The following is an 18711-nucleotide window of genomic DNA, read 5'->3' on the forward strand; positions in this document are numbered from 1 at the left end:
GTTGCTCCTGTATCCACAATTCACTCATGACGTGAGTATGTAACTAATGCATGCGAGTAAAAGAGAAATAGACAAGGAATATACTTTCTTTGATTCTGGACAATCACAAGCAAAGTGACATTTTTTCATACAATTGTAGCATTTTAGTTTGAACAAGTTTTTTTTTCCACGTGTCCCCTTCTTAGCCTTCTTGCTCTTGCCATTTTGGGCCTGATGCCCTCGATCCTATCCTTGCCTTTCACATTTAGGCTTGAAGGCAAAATGTCATTTGCTTTTACCATAAAAGCTTTCACTTGATTTGCTTTAATGCGCTCCGGCTTAAGCTCCAAGTGACGAGAAATATCATCAAATGTTTTGATACTCAATGTATGTCATCATGAGCTTCATTTGGGACCATTCAAGGTCAGACAAGGATCTAATCACCCTTAGGAGTTGCTGCTCATCATTAAACGTTATTTCTGCGTTTTGAAAATTTCTAATAAGTGAACCCATTACTCTTAGATGTTCCTTGAGTTCTTGACATATCGTTGAAATTTCAATTATAAAATACAGAGTTTTGTAGCAGATATTTGACCAAAAGTGATATTTAGTTTTTGCTATATTCCCAAAATAGTCTGGCAAGGCTCAAACTAGCCCGTGAGGTCACTCCGCATGTTAACAAATATTGTAAGGCTCCGCATGTTAACAAATATCGTAAGGCGAACATGACAATCTTTCTCAAGCCATTTCTTATAGGTCCTCTATATCACCAAAGAAACATTTTTTCTTTGTGGCTTGGGATGAGAAGTCTTTAAAGTATCCCATACCTCTCATGTGAAGTAGTTCTACTCATTCAATTTGTCTGTTCTGATTTTAGCAATTGAACTGGTAGCCATGATTACTAAATTAAAGATAATAAAAAGACATTCAATATACATGTTTAAATTAAAACATTTAGCTATACTTCAAAGATCAGCAAATCGTTGAACTTCAAAGTTATCACCCATGATATATAACTAAAACACTTTTAACTCAATTGTTTATGTGAAATCAATCCAAACAATATCTAAGAATCAACACGATCGATACTAAATCGAAACTTGGTACAAACTAATTATGAATAAAAAAATAAAACTATATATTTGCATAAAACAAATACTTAATAAGGTAATTCTTTATTATTCAAAATATGTCATATCATATTTATCTTATATATGTTTTGAATTTCAATATAATTATTTGTAACTAAAGCAATTATTAGATAAAATTAAAATACATAATAAATGTTATAGATATAACATCACTAATTTTCAAAATTAGCATTTCAAAATAATGGATATATTAAAAAATAATTTTGAATTTTTTCTAACATCCTTTATTGGGTCACAGATCTGGATTGAATTAATGGTCCAAATCTACACACACAATGGGTTGGGTTGTAGATCTGCTGATAATAGGTTGGATTGACCCTGATCCAGATCCAGCTCATGGATCGAGTCAACCCATTTCTTTCCCTTTCATCACTTATGGTTTTAACCTCCAGTCCACCTTCTTCTTCCCCAACATTCGCCGCCGGCCGCCTCCCTCTTTCACACCCTTCACCACCAGCGGCTTTGGCCGCCGGCTTGCCGTCTTAAATGCTGATCACAAGTCACTATGAGATTTCCATGCTCATGTACAGAGAAAAATACCCAAGCTTATTTGCACTTGTATTTTGTAATTCGTGAATGCATTGAAAGCTCCACGAAATCAAGCCTTCCTATGGCACGCCATTTACATGATCCCAGCATAGGGATATTCATATCAATCTCCAGATAATTTTAAATTAGAAAGGCAAACACTACCTAACCAAACCCCCCCCCCCCCCCCCCCCCAAAAAAAAAAAAAAAAAAAAAAAAAAACAGAAGAACGAAGGAAACACTCAATGAAAGGATTTATACAGAGATAACAGAAGCTAAGTATTAGGACTATCAGTTATGGGGAAGGACTATTCTCTTTGACTCAATTTCTCTCACACTTCGAACTATGTCATCAATGTTCCTTGATAGGAGATTGGAGTGATCCTCCATTTCTTTCAAAACCGTATCAAGCTGTTCTTGGAGAGCTGCAGATTTCTTGCGCTCCCGGTGCAACTCTGCTGTCAATTCCCGAATTTTTACATCTTTCTCATCCTGCAAAGCACCAAAACAAATGAAAGAAAATGAAGAGAACGCAGAAAGAAAGGAAGGTAAGAGTAAGATAACAGCGATGTGAATTTCTAGTCATGTCACGTCTCGTCTCAATAATTTTCAGATCAAACAGAACACGCTCATATTTGCAACCACCATTGACTCTGAAAATCTGGGCAGAATAGATGTCCCAAGAACCACCCTACAGAAAATACATGTCAAATATGAGCGTGTTACTGTTTGATCTGAAAATTGTTAAGACGAGACGTGACATGACTAGAATTTTTACATCTTTCTCATCCTGCAAAGCACCAAAACAAATGAAAGAAAATGAAGAGAACGCAGAAAGAAAGGAAGGTAAGAGTAAGATAACAGCGATGTGAATTTCTAGTCATGTCACATCTCGTCTCAACAATTTTCAGATCAAACAGTAACACGCTCATATTTGACATGTATTTTCCGTAGGGTGGTTCTTGGGACATCTATTCTGCCCAGATTTTCAGAGTCAATGGTGGTTGCAAATATGAGCGTGTTACTGTTTGATCTGAAAATTGTTAAGACGAGACTTGACATGACTAGAATTTTTACATCTTTCTCATCCTGCAAAGCACCAAAACAAATGAAAGAAAATGAAGAGAACACAGAAAGAAAGGAAGGTAAGAGTAAGATAACAGCGATGTGAATTTCTAGTCATGTCACGTCTCGTCTCAACAATTTTCAGATCAAACAGTAACACGCTCATATTTGCAACCACCATTGAGTCTGAAAATCTGGGCAGAATAGATGTCCCAAGAACCACCCTACAGAAAATACATGTCTAATATCCGAAAATGAAACTAATACGAATTAATGACAACCTAAATAAATGACGTGTATAGAGGTTTCACATAATTATGAGATGGCAGTGAAGAGGAGCCATGGATTGTGCTTTCTTTACAGAATTCATCTGAAAAAGAAAAGAAAAGAAAAAAAAAAAAAGCGCATGAAAGATGAGGTAGAATGAAGAAGATGAAGCATGAATCAGAAGTTAAAAGGACTGTTAATTGTACAAGGACATTACTGCCATGGAAAGTAGTGATTCAGCATCTAAGTTCTCTCAATTTTTTAACCATAGAACCTCCTAAACCTATTCCTTTGATGAACTAACTGCTCATAACTATTTGTGAACGAAAGCAATCACATTATGGAGTTCAAATCAAAGAAGACACCTTAATCCTCTAAATTATATTGACCCACATTGGCGACAAATATAGCAACACCAGTTAAGAGCAGATATAAGCACACAACTTTGACATAAATAACTCTTACGAGGGGGGATAAAGCTATGCTAGATAAGACTCCTGAATTTTTTAAACTCATTAATGGCAATAGTAGAAAGCTTGGCTCTTCAACTCCAGCCTATAGAGCCTTTGGATGAAGAGACCTGATAACAAAAAAAAATCTTCAAACTTTTTGAGTTTTCACATCCAAGGTATATAAACCTCTTTACGTGAAATAACATGAAAATTACCACACCCCACTCCCCCACCCACCCACCCAAAACAAAAAAACAATGTTTATACCTTCCCGGGTAAAGGCAACATATGCAAATTGACCAGCAGAACATACATACAAATTAGTCTATCACGGAATAATTAATAGCATGCAGATTAAATAATTTTCAATCACATAATAATTCTTACCGGTGTCTGCGATAGGAGCACGCTACGGCGGCTGTTCGCTGGTGCCACAACCAGTGGATGACTATGCTCCTTGACGAATCTTGTAACAACCCATTTTCCTGTCTTCTCTTTCTTTACTACAATCATTGCCTTACAACCCTCCCTGGTGACTGCTCTGGGTTTCCTGCCTTCACTTCTACGGGGTCTACATTTACGAAAACCTTCTTTATTACACACCAATCGACGCCACACAACCTTCCCATCACGCATTGATCGTCGGAAGGCATCAACTCGCATAATGAAGCCTAAGCGTGTAGCATATGCATCGTAGAATACTTTTGCGGCCTCTTCAGATTCAAATTGCATACCCAGATAGGGTTCCATATCCGAATTTCCTTCACTAATAAGTAATTGTTCTTCATTAGAATTCTGTACCATTTCCCCTCCACTACCCGCAGATGGGTTTTCTTCCACTGCCATATAGAATTATGCACCTTCAATAAAATCCACGTTGAAAACAAAAGAAAGAAACCCTTCCTAACTAACCAAAATGTCATCCACAAATTATGTACTACTAATCTTAATAAGTTGCAGATGAGTTTAAACCCCCCGGATAATTTCCCTCATTTCCAGTTGAATGTAGTCCAGACAAGCAAAATAATATATCTACTTGGAATGGAAATAATTGAAAACTAAGGCAATGCGCTGTCTTAAACTTAAGACGACAGGCTGAGGCCTAGGCTAGGAAGCACCTACACGCCAGCAAGGACCCGAATGCAGTGTCGGACAGGGACACGGCGGCCGACACGCTCCGGCCGTGTCCCACACGGCATTTTAATTAAAAATATTCAAGAAATAAAACATAAAAATAGACACGCGTGTCACGTACATGTATGGAATCGCGAAAAAAGCTGGCCGTCCTGTCGCCGGTCGCCGGCCACCGTCCATGGCAGGTTTCGACGATCGGAACCGACCATCGGAATCGCCTTGGTCTTGTGACCCACATACTCAAAAATCAACACGATCCGACGGCTGAATCTTACCGGATCTGGAAGTTCATTTTTAGGAAAATATTTGGCCGTTTCTGTCGCCGGTCTCCGGCCGCCATCCATGGCAGATTCCGGCGGTCGGAACCGACCATCGGAATCTCCTTGGTCTTGTGACCCACATGCCCAAAAACCAAAACGTTCCGACTGTTGGATCTCACTAGATCTGAAAATTAATTTTTTTCTAAAAAAACTTCTAAGTGCTTACTTTAAATGGGAGAACTCCGGTCGCCGGCGTCTGGGACGGCAGTCAGTTGGCCGGAGAAGAGAGAAGGAACTTCCAGACGAGAAGAAGAGAGGGCGAGACGATGGACGGCTGCTGCTGGCCGGAGAAGAAGAGGAGACGGAGACGCAGGCGAGAGGAAGAGAGGAGCAGGCGAAGGCGGCTGCTAGGGTTTGCTTCATTCTCCGCCCGACCCCACCTGCATTTTATAGCCCGACCCGGTAATGTCGGTCCCGGGTCGGTTTGACCCGGCATCCTGGACATATATTTATATATATATATATATATATAAAGAGATTTTCTGTTGCCGGCAACATAAAATTTGTCTAACTTTGGCAAATTGAGAGGGGGCATGGCCTCATTGCGGGGGCACACACTCACCCCCCATCAGTCACATAACATCTCTCTCTATATATAATACTAGCTAGCATAATGTTGTGTGTGTATATATATATATATATATATATTGTCATGTGTTCTAATTTTTCATATTCTTTTGTGTTTTGTATTCATATATATTAAATCGACGTGTCCATTTTAGGTGATCTTTCAAGGCTTATATTTATTTTATAAATTGATACTGATTAATTTTATTTTAATTTTAAGGTTCAATTATTCATTTCGTTTCCTTTGGATAATAATAAATTAAATAAAATGTGATAAACTTAATTTACGCTCAAATTATAAGAATTACCTTTGGGATAATTATACAAAGAAAATATAGATAAAAAATATGATATTTATTACCTTCAGGAGATAGGTTGAGTGGTTGGATAAGTAATATATTGATGTCAATTTAATAGCTTTTGAGTTCGATTCTCATGCTACACAAAAATCAAAGGCCTAACTTGCAATTTACTCTACCTGACGTAATTAAGGACACGAATATCGGAGATCGCACAAAAACAATCATCATAAGAATATGATATTTATTGGATTGAAAAATGATCTTTTGCCAAGTTTTTTTTTTAAAATTTTGTGTTTTTTTTTTGTTAACGCATTATCACACCTAATTGTTTGGTCCTATGATATCAGAAAAAAATGTAAATTAGATAACTCAGCGGCCAGTTCAATTCCTAATCTCGTTGCAAACATGAGGGCAACAAGCGATTTTGAACTTTCAAGATCATTCTGACTACTAAATTTTCTTTTTCGATTAAAATTCAAACACTGAATCTAAGAATTCAAATAACATCACCCCAGAGTATAGTGTATTTTCTTGTGCTTTTTATTGAGGAGGAGACACTAGTGACAGGCAAACCTTAAAAAAATAAATCTTGTAATTTTATGACAGTTTGAATTAATTACAGTTGGCCCCGATCAGTTCTTAAAATTACGGTAACCACCTTCACATGACATCTCCCTGACTATCAAATTTCTCCACCAAAAACCCACAAAAAATGGCCGGCAATAATCTGTTCCATTCTCGTCTGCGGTGTTTCTCACTGGCCTAGCTTTAACCCGGGAGTTAAATTTATGATTCGGATGAACCGTTGGATCTGAGAAACGAACCGGAGCCTTTGGAATTTCTAGGGATGATGCAGAGCCCCAAATCAGGTTCGGTGTGTCGGCCCTCGCGTACCTGATCGGCTCCCTCTCGCCTCAGTTAGACGACTTGCCGGCGGCGAACTTCTTCTCGTCCTACGTCTTCCTGGCCATAATCAGTTAGTTCTTTATCTTTCTCTCACTCCCATATCTTTCTGTCTTAGTTCAGGTGAAGAGCTAGAAGTGTGGAAGTGTATGGTGTTTATTTGAGTTTCGAATTGGAAGTTGAGCTGGTAGGGTTTAATGCCTGATGCCTCTTCTTCACTGCGATGCGATTTTGGTTATGAATTTTGATCTTCTGAGACTTTTTGCGGAGTTATCGATGGGATTTATGGTAAACTGATTTTATTTTCAAAAGGTGCTAACAACTCTGCTGACTCATGCTCGACTACTGTGTTCAACTGTCCTTTCGCCGTGTGAGCTATTACTCAACGAATCTAGCAAAATCCTATACAGAAATCACAGGCAATGTTTGGTCACTAACCCGCTTTGTTTTTGTCATTCTCTCTCTCTCTCTCTCTCTCTCTCTCTCTCTCTCTCTCTAATAACCTAGCATAACTGATTCTATTATTTTCCATGACATTGACACACACATAAATGCCATTTGTGTTTGTTGGGCATGCAGCTTCACTAGTGTATACAGAGATAATTAAAGAGAAATATAGAAAGGGGAGATTGCTGTTAGCATGCCAGTGTATTTGTGTAAAATTACTGTGCATATGTTGAAGATGTTAGCGATATGCATGTGTCGGTGTTTGTGTATTATTATTAAGTGCATGCGCTTATGGGAGATGTATGTGTGTATCGTTGTGGTGAAGATAGTGACTCTAGCAAGTCTATTTCAATAAATATGGTGAAGATTCTATGTATTGGAAATACATAAAGATAAACATTATTCCAAAATGATATGGGACTTATGTATACATGTGTATGTAAATGTGCGTGTTTTCTTCATTCTATACTTTTGGTTTTCTCAATAAGAAAGTAATGCGAATGACAAAGCAAGGATAATTCATACCATCTAAAGTTCCTATTTTTTAGAATAAATTTGAAAAACTTAATTTTGTTTGATTCTGTCAAAAAACAAAAATATATTCAAAAACCCCGGAGGGGGGGGGGGGGGGGGGGGGGGGAATGCTAGAACAAGAAAGAGGGGGAGGGAGGGAGAATAGTATCTAATGACCATGTTCTGGGACATGGTTCTTTGGTTTTGTAGTTGAGTCCCAGAGAGTAGTTTGAGTTTAAAATCATTTTACATCAATGAAATTTTACAACTTTTTTACCATTTGTGAAGTGAGTATCTGTTTCCTAGACTAAAGAAACTGAGATTTTTTTCCTACAGCAGTTTTCCCCTACAACTACAGCAGGCCAGATTTGAAATTCGTAAAACATTAGTCAATTCTGACTGAAATAGTTTTCCCTTTTTCCCATTAGGAATGGTAGTTTCTATAATGAATCTAAACATAAGATTGATGCTACTATTAGTTGCTATAAAATATAACTCGTTCTTTCAACATTGATTAAAAAAAAACACTTATCATTTCAACAAAGAATGTGTCAGTAAAACCCACCGAAACTGAGACATGGTTCATTGGAAGCTTTACCTAATGCCCTGCCAGTCTTATTATCCTTATTTAAATAGTAACCCAATAAATTCAGCCTTCTGATTGCTTTTGAAAGGACAAGAATTCAGCATTAAGTTTTGGTACTTTGCGAACAAGGGGTTAATAAAATTTTGTGAATTATCATTAGCTTTTTTAAAATCTGACTCTGATTAATGTGAAGCAAAAAGTATTTATGGTTTTTAATAGGTACTGCCCTTGATGTCATGTATAGTGGATTTGGACAGGGGAGAAGGAGCGGCAGACAGCTCTGCTAAAGGAAATGTCAGTTCGTCTGAAGCGGGTGAAATTTTAGAACCATATATGGGGATGGAATTTGAATCTGAAGATGCTGCCAGGAAATTTTATGCTGACTATGCTAGAAGGGTAGGATTTTCTGTGCGTATTATGGGACGTCGTCGCTCAGGAATTGATGGGAGAACACTTGCACGTAGGCTTGGATGTAACAAGCAGGGCTTTTCTCGGAATCACGGCTCTATTGGACCAGATAAGAAACCACGACCTAGTGCACGAGAGGGTTGCAATGCAACATTCCTGGTGAAGTTTGAGGAGCCAGGAAAGTGGGTTGTGACAAGATTTACAAAGGAGCACAACCATCCTTTGGTTGTAACTGGGCTGGGGTTAAGAACTACGGTGAGTTTTTCCCATTCACATATTCTAATATTGCGTGGTATATTTTTGTTTATGAACTGCGATGATAGTTGTATAATGCATCTAGATGTATATACTGTAGCTTTTTGTATAGGATTGTGCTTGCTCATCAACACCTTCTCTTTATTATATAATTTTACTTGTCTGAAATATATTATCCACAGAAATTGTCTGTGTGGATGAGGTTCTTTCATATAACGTAAGTCAATGAAATTAATTATACACAATCAAATCTATGAATATCTGCGGGATTTTATACATCCAAATAATTGCATGCCCTTTAATTCTTTATTTTGTGATTGCAATTATCCAATAGAAATGAAGCTTAGGCATGTACACTACCAACAACAATCACAGGCCTTTATCTCACTAGGTGGGCTCGGCAGAGCTTAGGCATGTGAGAAAGGTCATACTGAGCATCCTGGAAAATATTTTTGCATATTGGCTTTACCGGGATGATAATGTCAGAAAATCTCCGCCGGACATGTCTAGATGGGGCCCTATTATTTTGAATGTGGTTTTCTTCGTAAGGCATAGTTAATGATGATCTTGAAGTGCATTTAAATTTGACCTTTGAAAGATTTTGTATTGAATAGTTTTTGTCTGACTGGCTCAGTTTTGTTCTCCTAACATGCTGATATGCGCTTCATCCATATCTTAGGGTGACAAGGATAAGAAAATTGAAGAACTTACTCTGGAGTTGCAACATCAGGACCGACTATGTGCAGAATATAGAGAAAAATTACTAAGATTTCTGGCAAGCGTCGAGGAGCAAGCTGAACAATTGTCTTCAAAAATTCAAGTTATTGTCGACAATGTGAAGAATGGTGAAGCTGAAGTGCAAAAACTCTCCCATCATAGATAGACATCTATTTTTGGTCTTGTATTCCCCCCCCCCCCTGAATTTAGTAGATAGTCTTTTGAATTTACTTGCTTGTATTTCAGCATTTCATGAGTTCTTCTGTTATGTACATAAGTTACTTGAATTGCTTCTTCTCAGTATGGTTAATAATAGCGAAACATGTATAATAATGTAGATGTTATTGGGTTAGAATTAAAATCCCACCTCTTTCTCCCTTCATCCATAAACGTTCCATTACATGAACTGTAAAGACAGAACGAGTAGATGATGTTGAAATGTTGTGCTTTTTTGTTGCCCTTTTTTGCTTATATGTTGAAGCTGCAAATTTTGCTCAGGTTCAGAACTTGAGATGATTTCTTAGTAATGGGCATGATTGAGGGGAACGGCATCTCTTAGCTTTTAAAATCTGTTTCTTTGGAACTTCTTGACTGTAAACTGCATTGACACACACACGTCATTGCTATTAAAATTGTTCATTTGTGATTGGTAAGGCATAGATTTTTGTAGAAATAGTGTCTTTACAAAGTATTAAGGGTAAAATTGAGTATAGATATAGCTCTTATAAAGTGAAATTTTCAATACGCTAGAAACACTTTTTATATACTATATTGTGGATGAATAAATGATTCGGTAAAGTGAAACTGAGCGATCAAAGTGGACTAAAAAGACTTTGTAACATCCATTGATGACTTCTTGAAAGGTTCTTGTGGGATGAGAAGGATTTGAAAACCATTTCTAGTGGACATATTCCCTAGTCATGAGAATTCAATCCGTTGACAAATTAATGTGAACTTGAAGATGGTGACGGTATAAATGTTATGTTAAACGACATCACTAACAATTAACACACCCAGAAAATGACTCACAGTTTACATCCTTCCAGTAGGAGGCATAAATCTGCACTAAAATTCTGTAAAATAACTGTCCTAGATAATATCAAGAAACTGAAGTTTTTTTCAATCATCCAGTGCAACCCATTATCGAATCTTCTTAACAAAATATATATGGTCGTTCACAATAAACAATAATTATTTAAACTGAGAAGAAATCATCCATTTGACATCATATACAAGACAATTATGTGAAGATGAGAAACCATAACCTCTGCAAAAGAAACAATATTTATCAGCATCAAGAAGGGAAAACACATACAAGAGGGCGAGAGAGATGACCAAGTTACAAAAACTAGGACTTAATTTTCTATACCAAAACACATAAAATGAAGTTTGACAAACATGAAATCTAATTAGCAATTAATGTGGGTGGGTGGGGTTATAGTCTTCCAAAACATGCATAATACAAGAGGTCTTCGTTCCTTTCAGACCAGAGCCCCTAGTCACTATCTTTTTTAAGTTTATGCAATCCCCTTCTATTTGTATATTTCAAAAGCTTTACAACATTATTCTTCCTTTTTACATCTCTCTTTCCTTCTTTTCCTTGTCATCATCATCATCATCTTCTTCTTCTTCTTCTATCAGCTTGAACTCAAGGCTGCAAAGCCTCCACCCTTCATCATCTGCTTGAACTCCTTGTAATTAACCATGCCATCTCCATCTACATCCACCTTCATTATCATCCTCTTGCAGTCTTCTAGGGTTCTTCCCTGCTTCAACCCTAGCGACTGCAACACCGACTTCAACTCCTCCACCGTGATGAACCCATCTCCATTCTGATCGAACACGTTGAACGCTTCCCTCATGTCCTCCTCCTCGTCTTTCTCCCCCATGATCGTCCCGTACAATTCTCCAAACTCCTCTATATCCACGAACCCATCCCCGTTCACGTCGATCTTCTCGATCATTTGGATGAGCTCGTTGTCGGGAATGTATATCCCCAGGTTGCCTAACGAGTCGCTCAGCTCCTTCTTCGTGATCTTGCCGTCCCCGTTTCGATCAAACATTTGGAAAACTCGACGAAGCTCAGCTGGGTCCATATGCTATATGTCGTATTGATTGCAAGCTAGCTAGCTAGGCTGTGAATTGGGATTAATTTGCAGATGGAATTAGAAAGAAGGAACAAGTTAAAATTAAGAGATATGATCAAACGGTGATATATGTAAATGCTAGCTAGCTAGCTAGCTAGCTAGTTAGTTCTGCACGGGATGGCCCAATTATATGTTAAAAGTCAAGAACAAAGGAGATGGATATACAATGAATATGAACTAGTGAATGAATGGAGAAAGAAGCCTAACTGGATGATCCATCGATCGATCGCCAAAGAGAAACTCGAGGTTGAGAGGGAATTAATGGCAGGCTGTGAGAGGGGAGGGGGGTGTTAATATATTTGTTAGAGCAAAAAGCGGAGAAAACGATGGGCCATTAGGGGACACCCACTAATTCCGTTGCTTCCTTCCTATATATATATATATATATATATATATTGTGCTGCTGCTTTCTTTTGCCGTCCTAAGCAGCAGCTTAATGATCCCAATTAATATAAATCGATATGCCAATTTGTAAAATATTATTTATTATGACCCATTCCTCTTCAAATATTGAGTTCAATCAATATTCACGGCCGGCTAATGTCTTCCCACATCCGTATATTATTACAAATGAACAAAAGACAGTTCGTTAGGATTCAGGAAAGTTGGAGAGAGAGACAGGGGGCGTGTTTACACGTGGCGTGCTTGAGATGGTTTAGAATTTGAAGAGCCGTTACATACAATACATTGTTATATGTATGCGTCACAATATGACGATTTAGAGTTGGCTAACGTTCAAAAGCTGGGACCTATCTATGAGTTGAAACAATCAAAGCCCAACATTTGATTAATCAAACGAGTCCAAAAGCATCGGTAACTTGAAACTGCAATATTGTTCTTCTTGGCCTGGCCATTGTCCACCCCACAGCTCGAGGAGAAGAAGCGAGACAGCAGCAATATTTGCTGGGGCCTTATATCTGGGCTCGTCAGTCCAAAACCAAACCCGATCCACGGCACAGCCCCACAAATTGGCCCCAACTTAGCTAGACCCCAGACCATTCACAGAAAGGTTAACGTTTTAATTGTCTCTCCAATTCAGCTATTATTTTTCTAATTAAATTCTCAACTTTAATTAATAGCCCCATCTAAAAAAAGAAAATAAAATCCCAACTTTGATAATGAATACAGGGAGAATTGTCTTATCAAGTAATATGTTTTTTTAACTAAACTAAGAAGTTATGGTGTTTGATAAAATGAATTTCATATTCATTATTTGATTACTTAATCCAACTCGATCTCTTTACTTTTATCACATCAAAGATTGAGACCGACTGTATCGGGTAGAAAAAAACAAATTTATCAAAATAAATGGCAATCGTTTTCGTTCTTTATCTTTATAAAAAGGAACAGAACAGATGACCTCTGTTTTGTTTTAATTTTAGCTCAACAAACCACTTGGAGAGACTTGGCAGTTACCTCCTCCATTATTTCCTCCTTTTCCTTTTCTTCCTTGGCTGTTATCTGTCTCTGGCAAAGAGACTGTTCCAATGCATAGATGTAAATAAAAGTTGGAAACCCTGCATCAAAAGTAATGAATAAGTTCCAATGCTCGCCAAAGAAAGAGTAGAGACCAAAGCTAAGCAAGCACCAATCTTTTCTTTCCGTGCATCCATAGTCCTTGCTTTTCCAATTAACCTTGCATCGAGTTTATGATTTTCTTCAAACACAAGCAATTTCATTTCCTGTAAATTGTCACTCAGACAGGCATCAATACAGAAGATAAGTAAAACCCACAAAATTAAAGAAAGGATCAGAAGAAGACAATTGATTATGGAACAAAGCCCAGGCCTTGAAAATCCTCTGAATGCTACCCACGACAAGGGCTGCGTTCATCCTAGTAATTCCACCAAAAAATGCATCATAAAGGGAGAAATAATTATAGAACAAAGCCCTGGAGAATCAGCTCCTGGGTCGGCAGCATCAATCCAGCTATATAGTTGCTCAAAAATAGATTCAAGTAAGTTTCACTGTTAGTAAATGACGCCAGTAAGCTATGCTACAGTCACCATTCCGAGTTTTCATTGTCATAGGTGATATAAGGATTCTAATTGCTGTCATTTCTTCCCTAATTGAACCAACAGACACTGGTAAAGGGCAGTTAAGCGGGATAGGAAAACTCAGAGATGGCAAGAGTAACAAGCGTTATGGGGTGAAAATCACAACATACAAGATAAAGTTCCATGTAGAGCCAACTTTCGGAGTCCCAGGAGCTTTTGTAATAAAAAACCAACACAAGCACAAGTTTTACCTTCAATCTGCAACCCTCAGAATTCCTGGAAATCATGTTGTTCATTTCGACTGCAACTCCTGGATCTATCCAATTCACCAAACAAAGACTGGCCGGGTTTTCTTCTCGAACACTGTAAGTCACATACTCAAATTGCTTCATATTTTCGAAATGCACTCGAACAAATCTTAAAGCATGCTGATGCACTCTAGAGCTATCTCCCAAACCAAACACCAAAAGCTTTGGTGGAACTGAGGAATGAGGAACTAAATAGCCTGAGAGGAGAAGGAACAAGGGAGAGGAAGGAATGGGAACGAAGTTATGGCTATGATTTTTATAACGATCTTGGAAATCCTGCTAAAGGACCAGAAGGCATAAGACCTGTCTTGGGTGGTTCTGCAAAGTACCCATATCCCCGCAGGGGAAGAACTGGTTGTCCTGGAAACAACCAAGGTATTCAAACTTCTTCAATGACATTTATATTTTGAATTTATACTTGGTATTTGAAAATTTACTGCAAACATATGATTGCCTAGATCATGCAACTGAGAGGAAGGAAGAAACCGTCAGGTTGGATGTGTATGTTCCCCCAGATGAGCGGCTCAGCCCCAAGAAACTATCAGCGTTGATATCAAAAGCAGTCAGGGCTGCTGTGCAATTCCTTCTACCTGAAATTAAATTGTTATCTGCAAAAGATATCAGCAGTTTTGAGTCGCTGACAAAATTGTTATTTGAAAAATATAACAATAACTTCAAATCCTTCCTTGAGTTCCATGACTTGTTCACCAGTAACAGAAAGCTAGTAGAGGGATGGTTTGCAGAGATGTTAAAGACAATAGAACCAAATGAGCAGTTCCGAAAGATTATACAAGCAAGCAACGGAGAAATGGAGTTTCCATTACCCCAAATTATAGCAGGTGGCATGCACTTGACCATATAGAATTTAGAGGGCATAAAATTTACAGAATAGAAGTTTGCCCATCTTCTTTTACATTTCTTTTCCTTCTAATTTTGTCCTTTTGTGAAATTTCCAGAAAATGAATTGGCATGGATGGATGATAAGGAATTTGCACGCCAGATGCTTGCAGGAACTAATCCAGCAGTAATTCAGATCTTGAAGGTATAATCACATACTTTGGCTGTGTCAAGAAGCCAATACAGCATAGACAGCTAGCTAAGTACTGAGCACTTCTGAAACATCACGAGTACTAGAACCCCATCAGTTAGTAAAAGAGAGGAAAAGAATCCCTCAAAAACCAAACTACAAACCCAAAAGAAGGCCAGAAAAGATAGCAGAACACAAGATTACAATAACGTTAAATCTTTTCTAAATTGGGTACCTGAGCCTTCTTATGTTCATCACATTCTCCACACTTCCAATCCCTAAATATATAGTTTCAAACTGACCTTAACCTCGCTGGCATTTTAATAGGTTTCAGAACACTACAATAGAATATATTTTTCAAACTGAAAAAACTATATTCATTATTGAATATTGTGGGTATATGAAGTCGCCACTTTGCCAGTATACAAATTGTGTAACCATGTTCAAACACAAGAACTAGAGGTATGGGGGACGAGAGATTAAATACAAAATAACAAGGTTATAAAGGTAGAGGGGCAGAGTAAAAATGTATCACTGCAACAAATGTTGGATTACAGTGACAATAATGTCCCTGATAGGGTTAGAGCACCCAATATAAGGCAATAATAGCTCATCTCAGATTTGGTTTCTACCACTTATAAGGATAATTTTCATTGCTTTGTACACCTTATTGCTTAGAATCCACTCTTAGTAACACTAAAACGAGAACTCCCTTTTCAGGTCAAGTTGGTCTTTTGGTACATAAATGACCAAGTAACTTGTCAAGGAAAAATAACTCCCTCAATCCACCAAGTCATATAAGCCCAAAGTTGACATATTCAGACCTTCTGGAAGATCACATGTTTACCACATAACACATAACCATGTCCCTACAAACACACAACTATTTTAGTTGATCAATAGGGAGTTTAATTAGTGTTAACTACTCACTTTATTTCACTTTGACTACACTATATCATTCGGTTATAGCAAACCGTCAGTTGGATGTTGGCATATATAATTTGCAGACTTGAAATGCATCATCTTGATCTAATGGTTTCCACAGAGAAATATCTTCATTTAAAACCAAATTCACCTTCCATCTACTCTTGTACATACATCATCTATTTCAAATAATTTGTTCTTTATTGAGATGATCAGTGGGTTGTTCCTAAATCTTGAGGGGAAATAACATTTATTAACTGGTAGGCTGCTCATGACCTATCACACCAGGTCATACACTCAAAGAGGCACAATCTATTCTTATGTTAGTTCCTAATGCACGAAGCTCCCCGCTTTGCAATAGTCAGGGAGGCTCATAGTCATATGCAGTCTTCCCCTTGCCCTTTTTTTTTTGTAAAAAGAAACACTTCTAAATGTTTTCTGCCACACTTCTACATGTTTTAATTTTTATTTAAGTTTAAAAAAAATAATTTGAATACTGAATTTTATAATGATCCAAATAATAAGTTTGACCAGGATGCCCAACAAAGCTCCACAACAGACTGCATGCAAATCGTAAATGTGATAAAGACAATTCTAGAAAGCAAAAGTGTAAGCAACAACTTCATGTTCAAATTCTGGATGTTGTACAGGTATTTCCCCCAAAGAGCAAAAATGGAACTTGGAGTTCTATCATGCAATCACACATAGAGCACAACCTTGACGGGGTGACTATTAGAAATGTAAACAAATATATATATATATGTGTGTGTGTGTGTGTGTCTATATACAAGTTCCAACCACATAAGCTAGCTACAACAGCAAGTTTCAATTCATGAAAACGCTGATGCTTCATCTTAATTCACATGAAGGCTATGTACCAACAGAGAATCTTTATCTTGGATCACCATGACTACCTGATGCCATTCTTAAGAAGAATAAACATGAAGGAAGGTGTATGTACTTATGCATCCAGAACACTTCTATTCTTAAGGGAAGATGGCACTTTAAAGCCAGTGGCAATAGAGCTGAGCCTGCCTGGGTCTCGAGTCTCTAGGTACAAGGAGATGCAGAGGGTGTTTCTTCCATCTAGATCTAATCAGGGCAGTGAAGTAGCCCTGTGGCAGTTTGCTAAAGCTCATGTTCTAGTCAATGACTCCTGTCACCACCACCTAATCAGCCATTGGCAAGTTCTTTCAGATTACCATAATCTACAGTGGCCAAATTTCTGAGATTGCCCCAATTGAATTGATTTTCTCAATTCCGCAGCTAATATCTTCTTATGATTCTTTGAAGAATATTGTAGGTTGAAAACTCATGCAGTGATTGAGCCATTCATCATAGCCACCAGAAGGCAGTTAAGTGCAATGCACCCGATTCACCGGCTTCTAAATCCTCATTTTAAAGACACCATGCACATAAATGCGCTGGCTAGGAGTGTTCTCATAGACTCTGGTGGAATTCTTGAGAAGATATTAGCTACTGGAGAAATCTCAATGGAGCTATCTTCAGCATTCTATAAGGACTGGAGATTTGATGAACAAGGCCTCCCTGCAGATCTACTCAAAAGGTATTTAAAATATTCTTCCTCAATGCAAGTACAGACAATTCCCTCTTTTCCCAATTTTTTATGGACATTTAGCTAGCTTAGGTTTACACCAGATCTACGTAGATTATGACACCTGACAACAGAAATGAGACATTAAAGCAGCAACTTCTAACAAGAAAAATTTATGCCATACTAATGGAAATGTAATGTAGAAAACATTATAGGTACATCATAGTTCTATTAAACTTAATAGCCATTGCCTTTTGGAGAAACAATTTCAGAAATATGGCCATACCTGACTCAAGTAAGCCTGCTGGGGTTCAGCTGCTCTTTGAAGACTATCCCTACGGTGCAGATGGACTTGATATATGGGTTGCCATCAAGAAATGGGTAACCAACTTTTGTCTCCTCTTCTATGCAAATAACTATTCAGTAAGGTCTGACAAAGAAATCCAAGCATGGTGGTCAGAAATTCGAAATGTGGGTCATGGGGATTTGCACCACAAAGAATGGTGGAAACCGATGGAAACTGTTGCTGACCTGACAGAGGCTCTCACAACTCTGATATGGACATCATCAGCTCTTCATGCTGCTGTCAACTTTGGGCAATATGGATATTCTGGTTACCCTCCAAATCGTCCTACACTCTGTAGAAAATTCATTCCTGAGGAAGGAATGCTAGACTTTGTAGAGTTCCTTAGGGATCCTGACAAATATTATCTTCAGATGTTGCCTGAAAGATGTGTGATGAGACTTAGTGTAGCATTGGTAGAGGTTCTCTCCCAGCACATCTCTGATGAAGTGTACTTGGGCCAACGGTCATCAGGAGGATGGACAGACAACAAACAGATTCACGAGATGTTTAAGCAGTTCGGTGAGGACCTTCAAGAGGTGGAGAAAAGAATCTTGAAAAGAAATAGAAATCCAAAGCTTAAGAACAGACAGGGTCCTGCCAAAATAGCATACCAACTTCTGTACCCTGACACATCAACTTTTGGATCTGGGGTGGGAATCACTGGAAAAGGAATACCTAATAGCATATCAATCTAGCGTGTATTTGATCATCCTGAACATACACCCAACAACAATGTAGTAAACATTGAAGAAAGCATTTCCTCACATGAATCATCTCTTTAATCTCATACAACTCATTATGTGATGCAAAATC

At 38.0% G+C, this 18711-nt stretch overlaps 4 protein-coding genes across 12 annotated transcripts; 2 read left to right on the top strand and 2 right to left on the bottom strand.

Annotated features, from left to right (window-relative positions):
• Positions 1-1828: 1828 nt before the first annotated feature.
• Positions 1829-5459, bottom strand: LOC127797075 (protein FAR1-RELATED SEQUENCE 5). Of its 5 annotated transcripts, none has more exons than XM_052329580.1 (4): positions 5063-5210; positions 4698-4964; positions 3830-4281; positions 1829-2150 (listed from the first exon to the last, which is right to left on the bottom strand). In XM_052329580.1, the coding sequence occupies exons 2-4, from the start codon at positions 4918-4920 to the stop codon at positions 1950-1952; spliced, it is 876 nt and encodes a 291-aa protein (XP_052185540.1). In that variant the 5' UTR covers positions 4921-4964; positions 5063-5210; the 3' UTR covers positions 1829-1949. The 5 variants fall into 5 exon arrangements, with proteins under 5 accessions (XP_052185540.1, XP_052185541.1, XP_052185545.1 ...); XM_052329582.1 differs by adding an exon at positions 3005-3093 and having other exon boundaries at positions 2009-2150; positions 4698-5205; XM_052329581.1 differs by lacking the exon at positions 4698-4964 and having other exon boundaries at positions 3830-4208; positions 5063-5459.
• An 898-nt stretch (positions 5460-6357) lies between these two features.
• Positions 6358-9976, top strand: LOC127797076 (protein FAR1-RELATED SEQUENCE 5). Of its 3 annotated transcripts, none has more exons than XM_052329586.1 (3): positions 6358-6741; positions 8434-8877; positions 9557-9976. In XM_052329586.1, exons 2-3 carry the CDS (start codon positions 8446-8448, stop codon positions 9758-9760), a joined length of 636 nt encoding a protein of 211 aa, XP_052185546.1. In that variant the 5' UTR covers positions 6358-6741; positions 8434-8445; the 3' UTR covers positions 9761-9976. The 3 variants fall into 3 exon arrangements, with proteins under 3 accessions (XP_052185546.1, XP_052185547.1, XP_052185548.1); XM_052329587.1 differs by having other exon boundaries at positions 6374-6741; positions 8459-8877; XM_052329588.1 differs by having other exon boundaries at positions 6378-6741; positions 8472-8877.
• An 891-nt stretch (positions 9977-10867) lies between these two features.
• On the bottom strand, positions 10868-13475 carry LOC127797444 (calmodulin-like protein 3). 2 transcript variants are annotated; one of them, XM_052330352.1, is made up of 3 exons: positions 13330-13475; positions 13158-13258; positions 10868-11729 (listed from the first exon to the last, which is right to left on the bottom strand). In XM_052330352.1, exon 3 carries the CDS (start codon positions 11688-11690, stop codon positions 11232-11234), a length of 459 nt encoding a protein of 152 aa, XP_052186312.1. In that variant the 5' UTR covers positions 11691-11729; positions 13158-13258; positions 13330-13475; the 3' UTR covers positions 10868-11231. The 2 variants fall into 2 exon arrangements, with proteins under 2 accessions (XP_052186312.1, XP_052186311.1); XM_052330351.1 differs by having other exon boundaries at positions 11949-13258.
• A 36-nt stretch (positions 13476-13511) lies between these two features.
• Positions 13512-18593, top strand: LOC127797440 (linoleate 9S-lipoxygenase-like). 2 transcript variants are annotated; one of them, XM_052330347.1, is made up of 9 exons: positions 13512-13698; positions 13823-14103; positions 14181-14421; positions 14505-14885; positions 15003-15088; positions 16648-16737; positions 16867-17180; positions 17301-17564; positions 17825-18593. In XM_052330347.1, exons 1-9 carry the CDS (start codon positions 13512-13514, stop codon positions 18591-18593), a joined length of 2613 nt encoding a protein of 870 aa, XP_052186307.1. The 2 variants fall into 2 exon arrangements, with proteins under 2 accessions (XP_052186307.1, XP_052186308.1); XM_052330348.1 differs by lacking the exon at positions 16648-16737.
• The last annotated feature ends 118 nt before the right edge of the window (positions 18594-18711 follow it).

The sequence above is a fragment of the Diospyros lotus genome, chromosome 3, assembly GCF_014633365.1.
Source record: "Diospyros lotus cultivar Yz01 chromosome 3, ASM1463336v1, whole genome shotgun sequence".
Classification (NCBI taxonomy): domain Eukaryota; kingdom Viridiplantae; phylum Streptophyta; class Magnoliopsida; order Ericales; family Ebenaceae; genus Diospyros; species Diospyros lotus.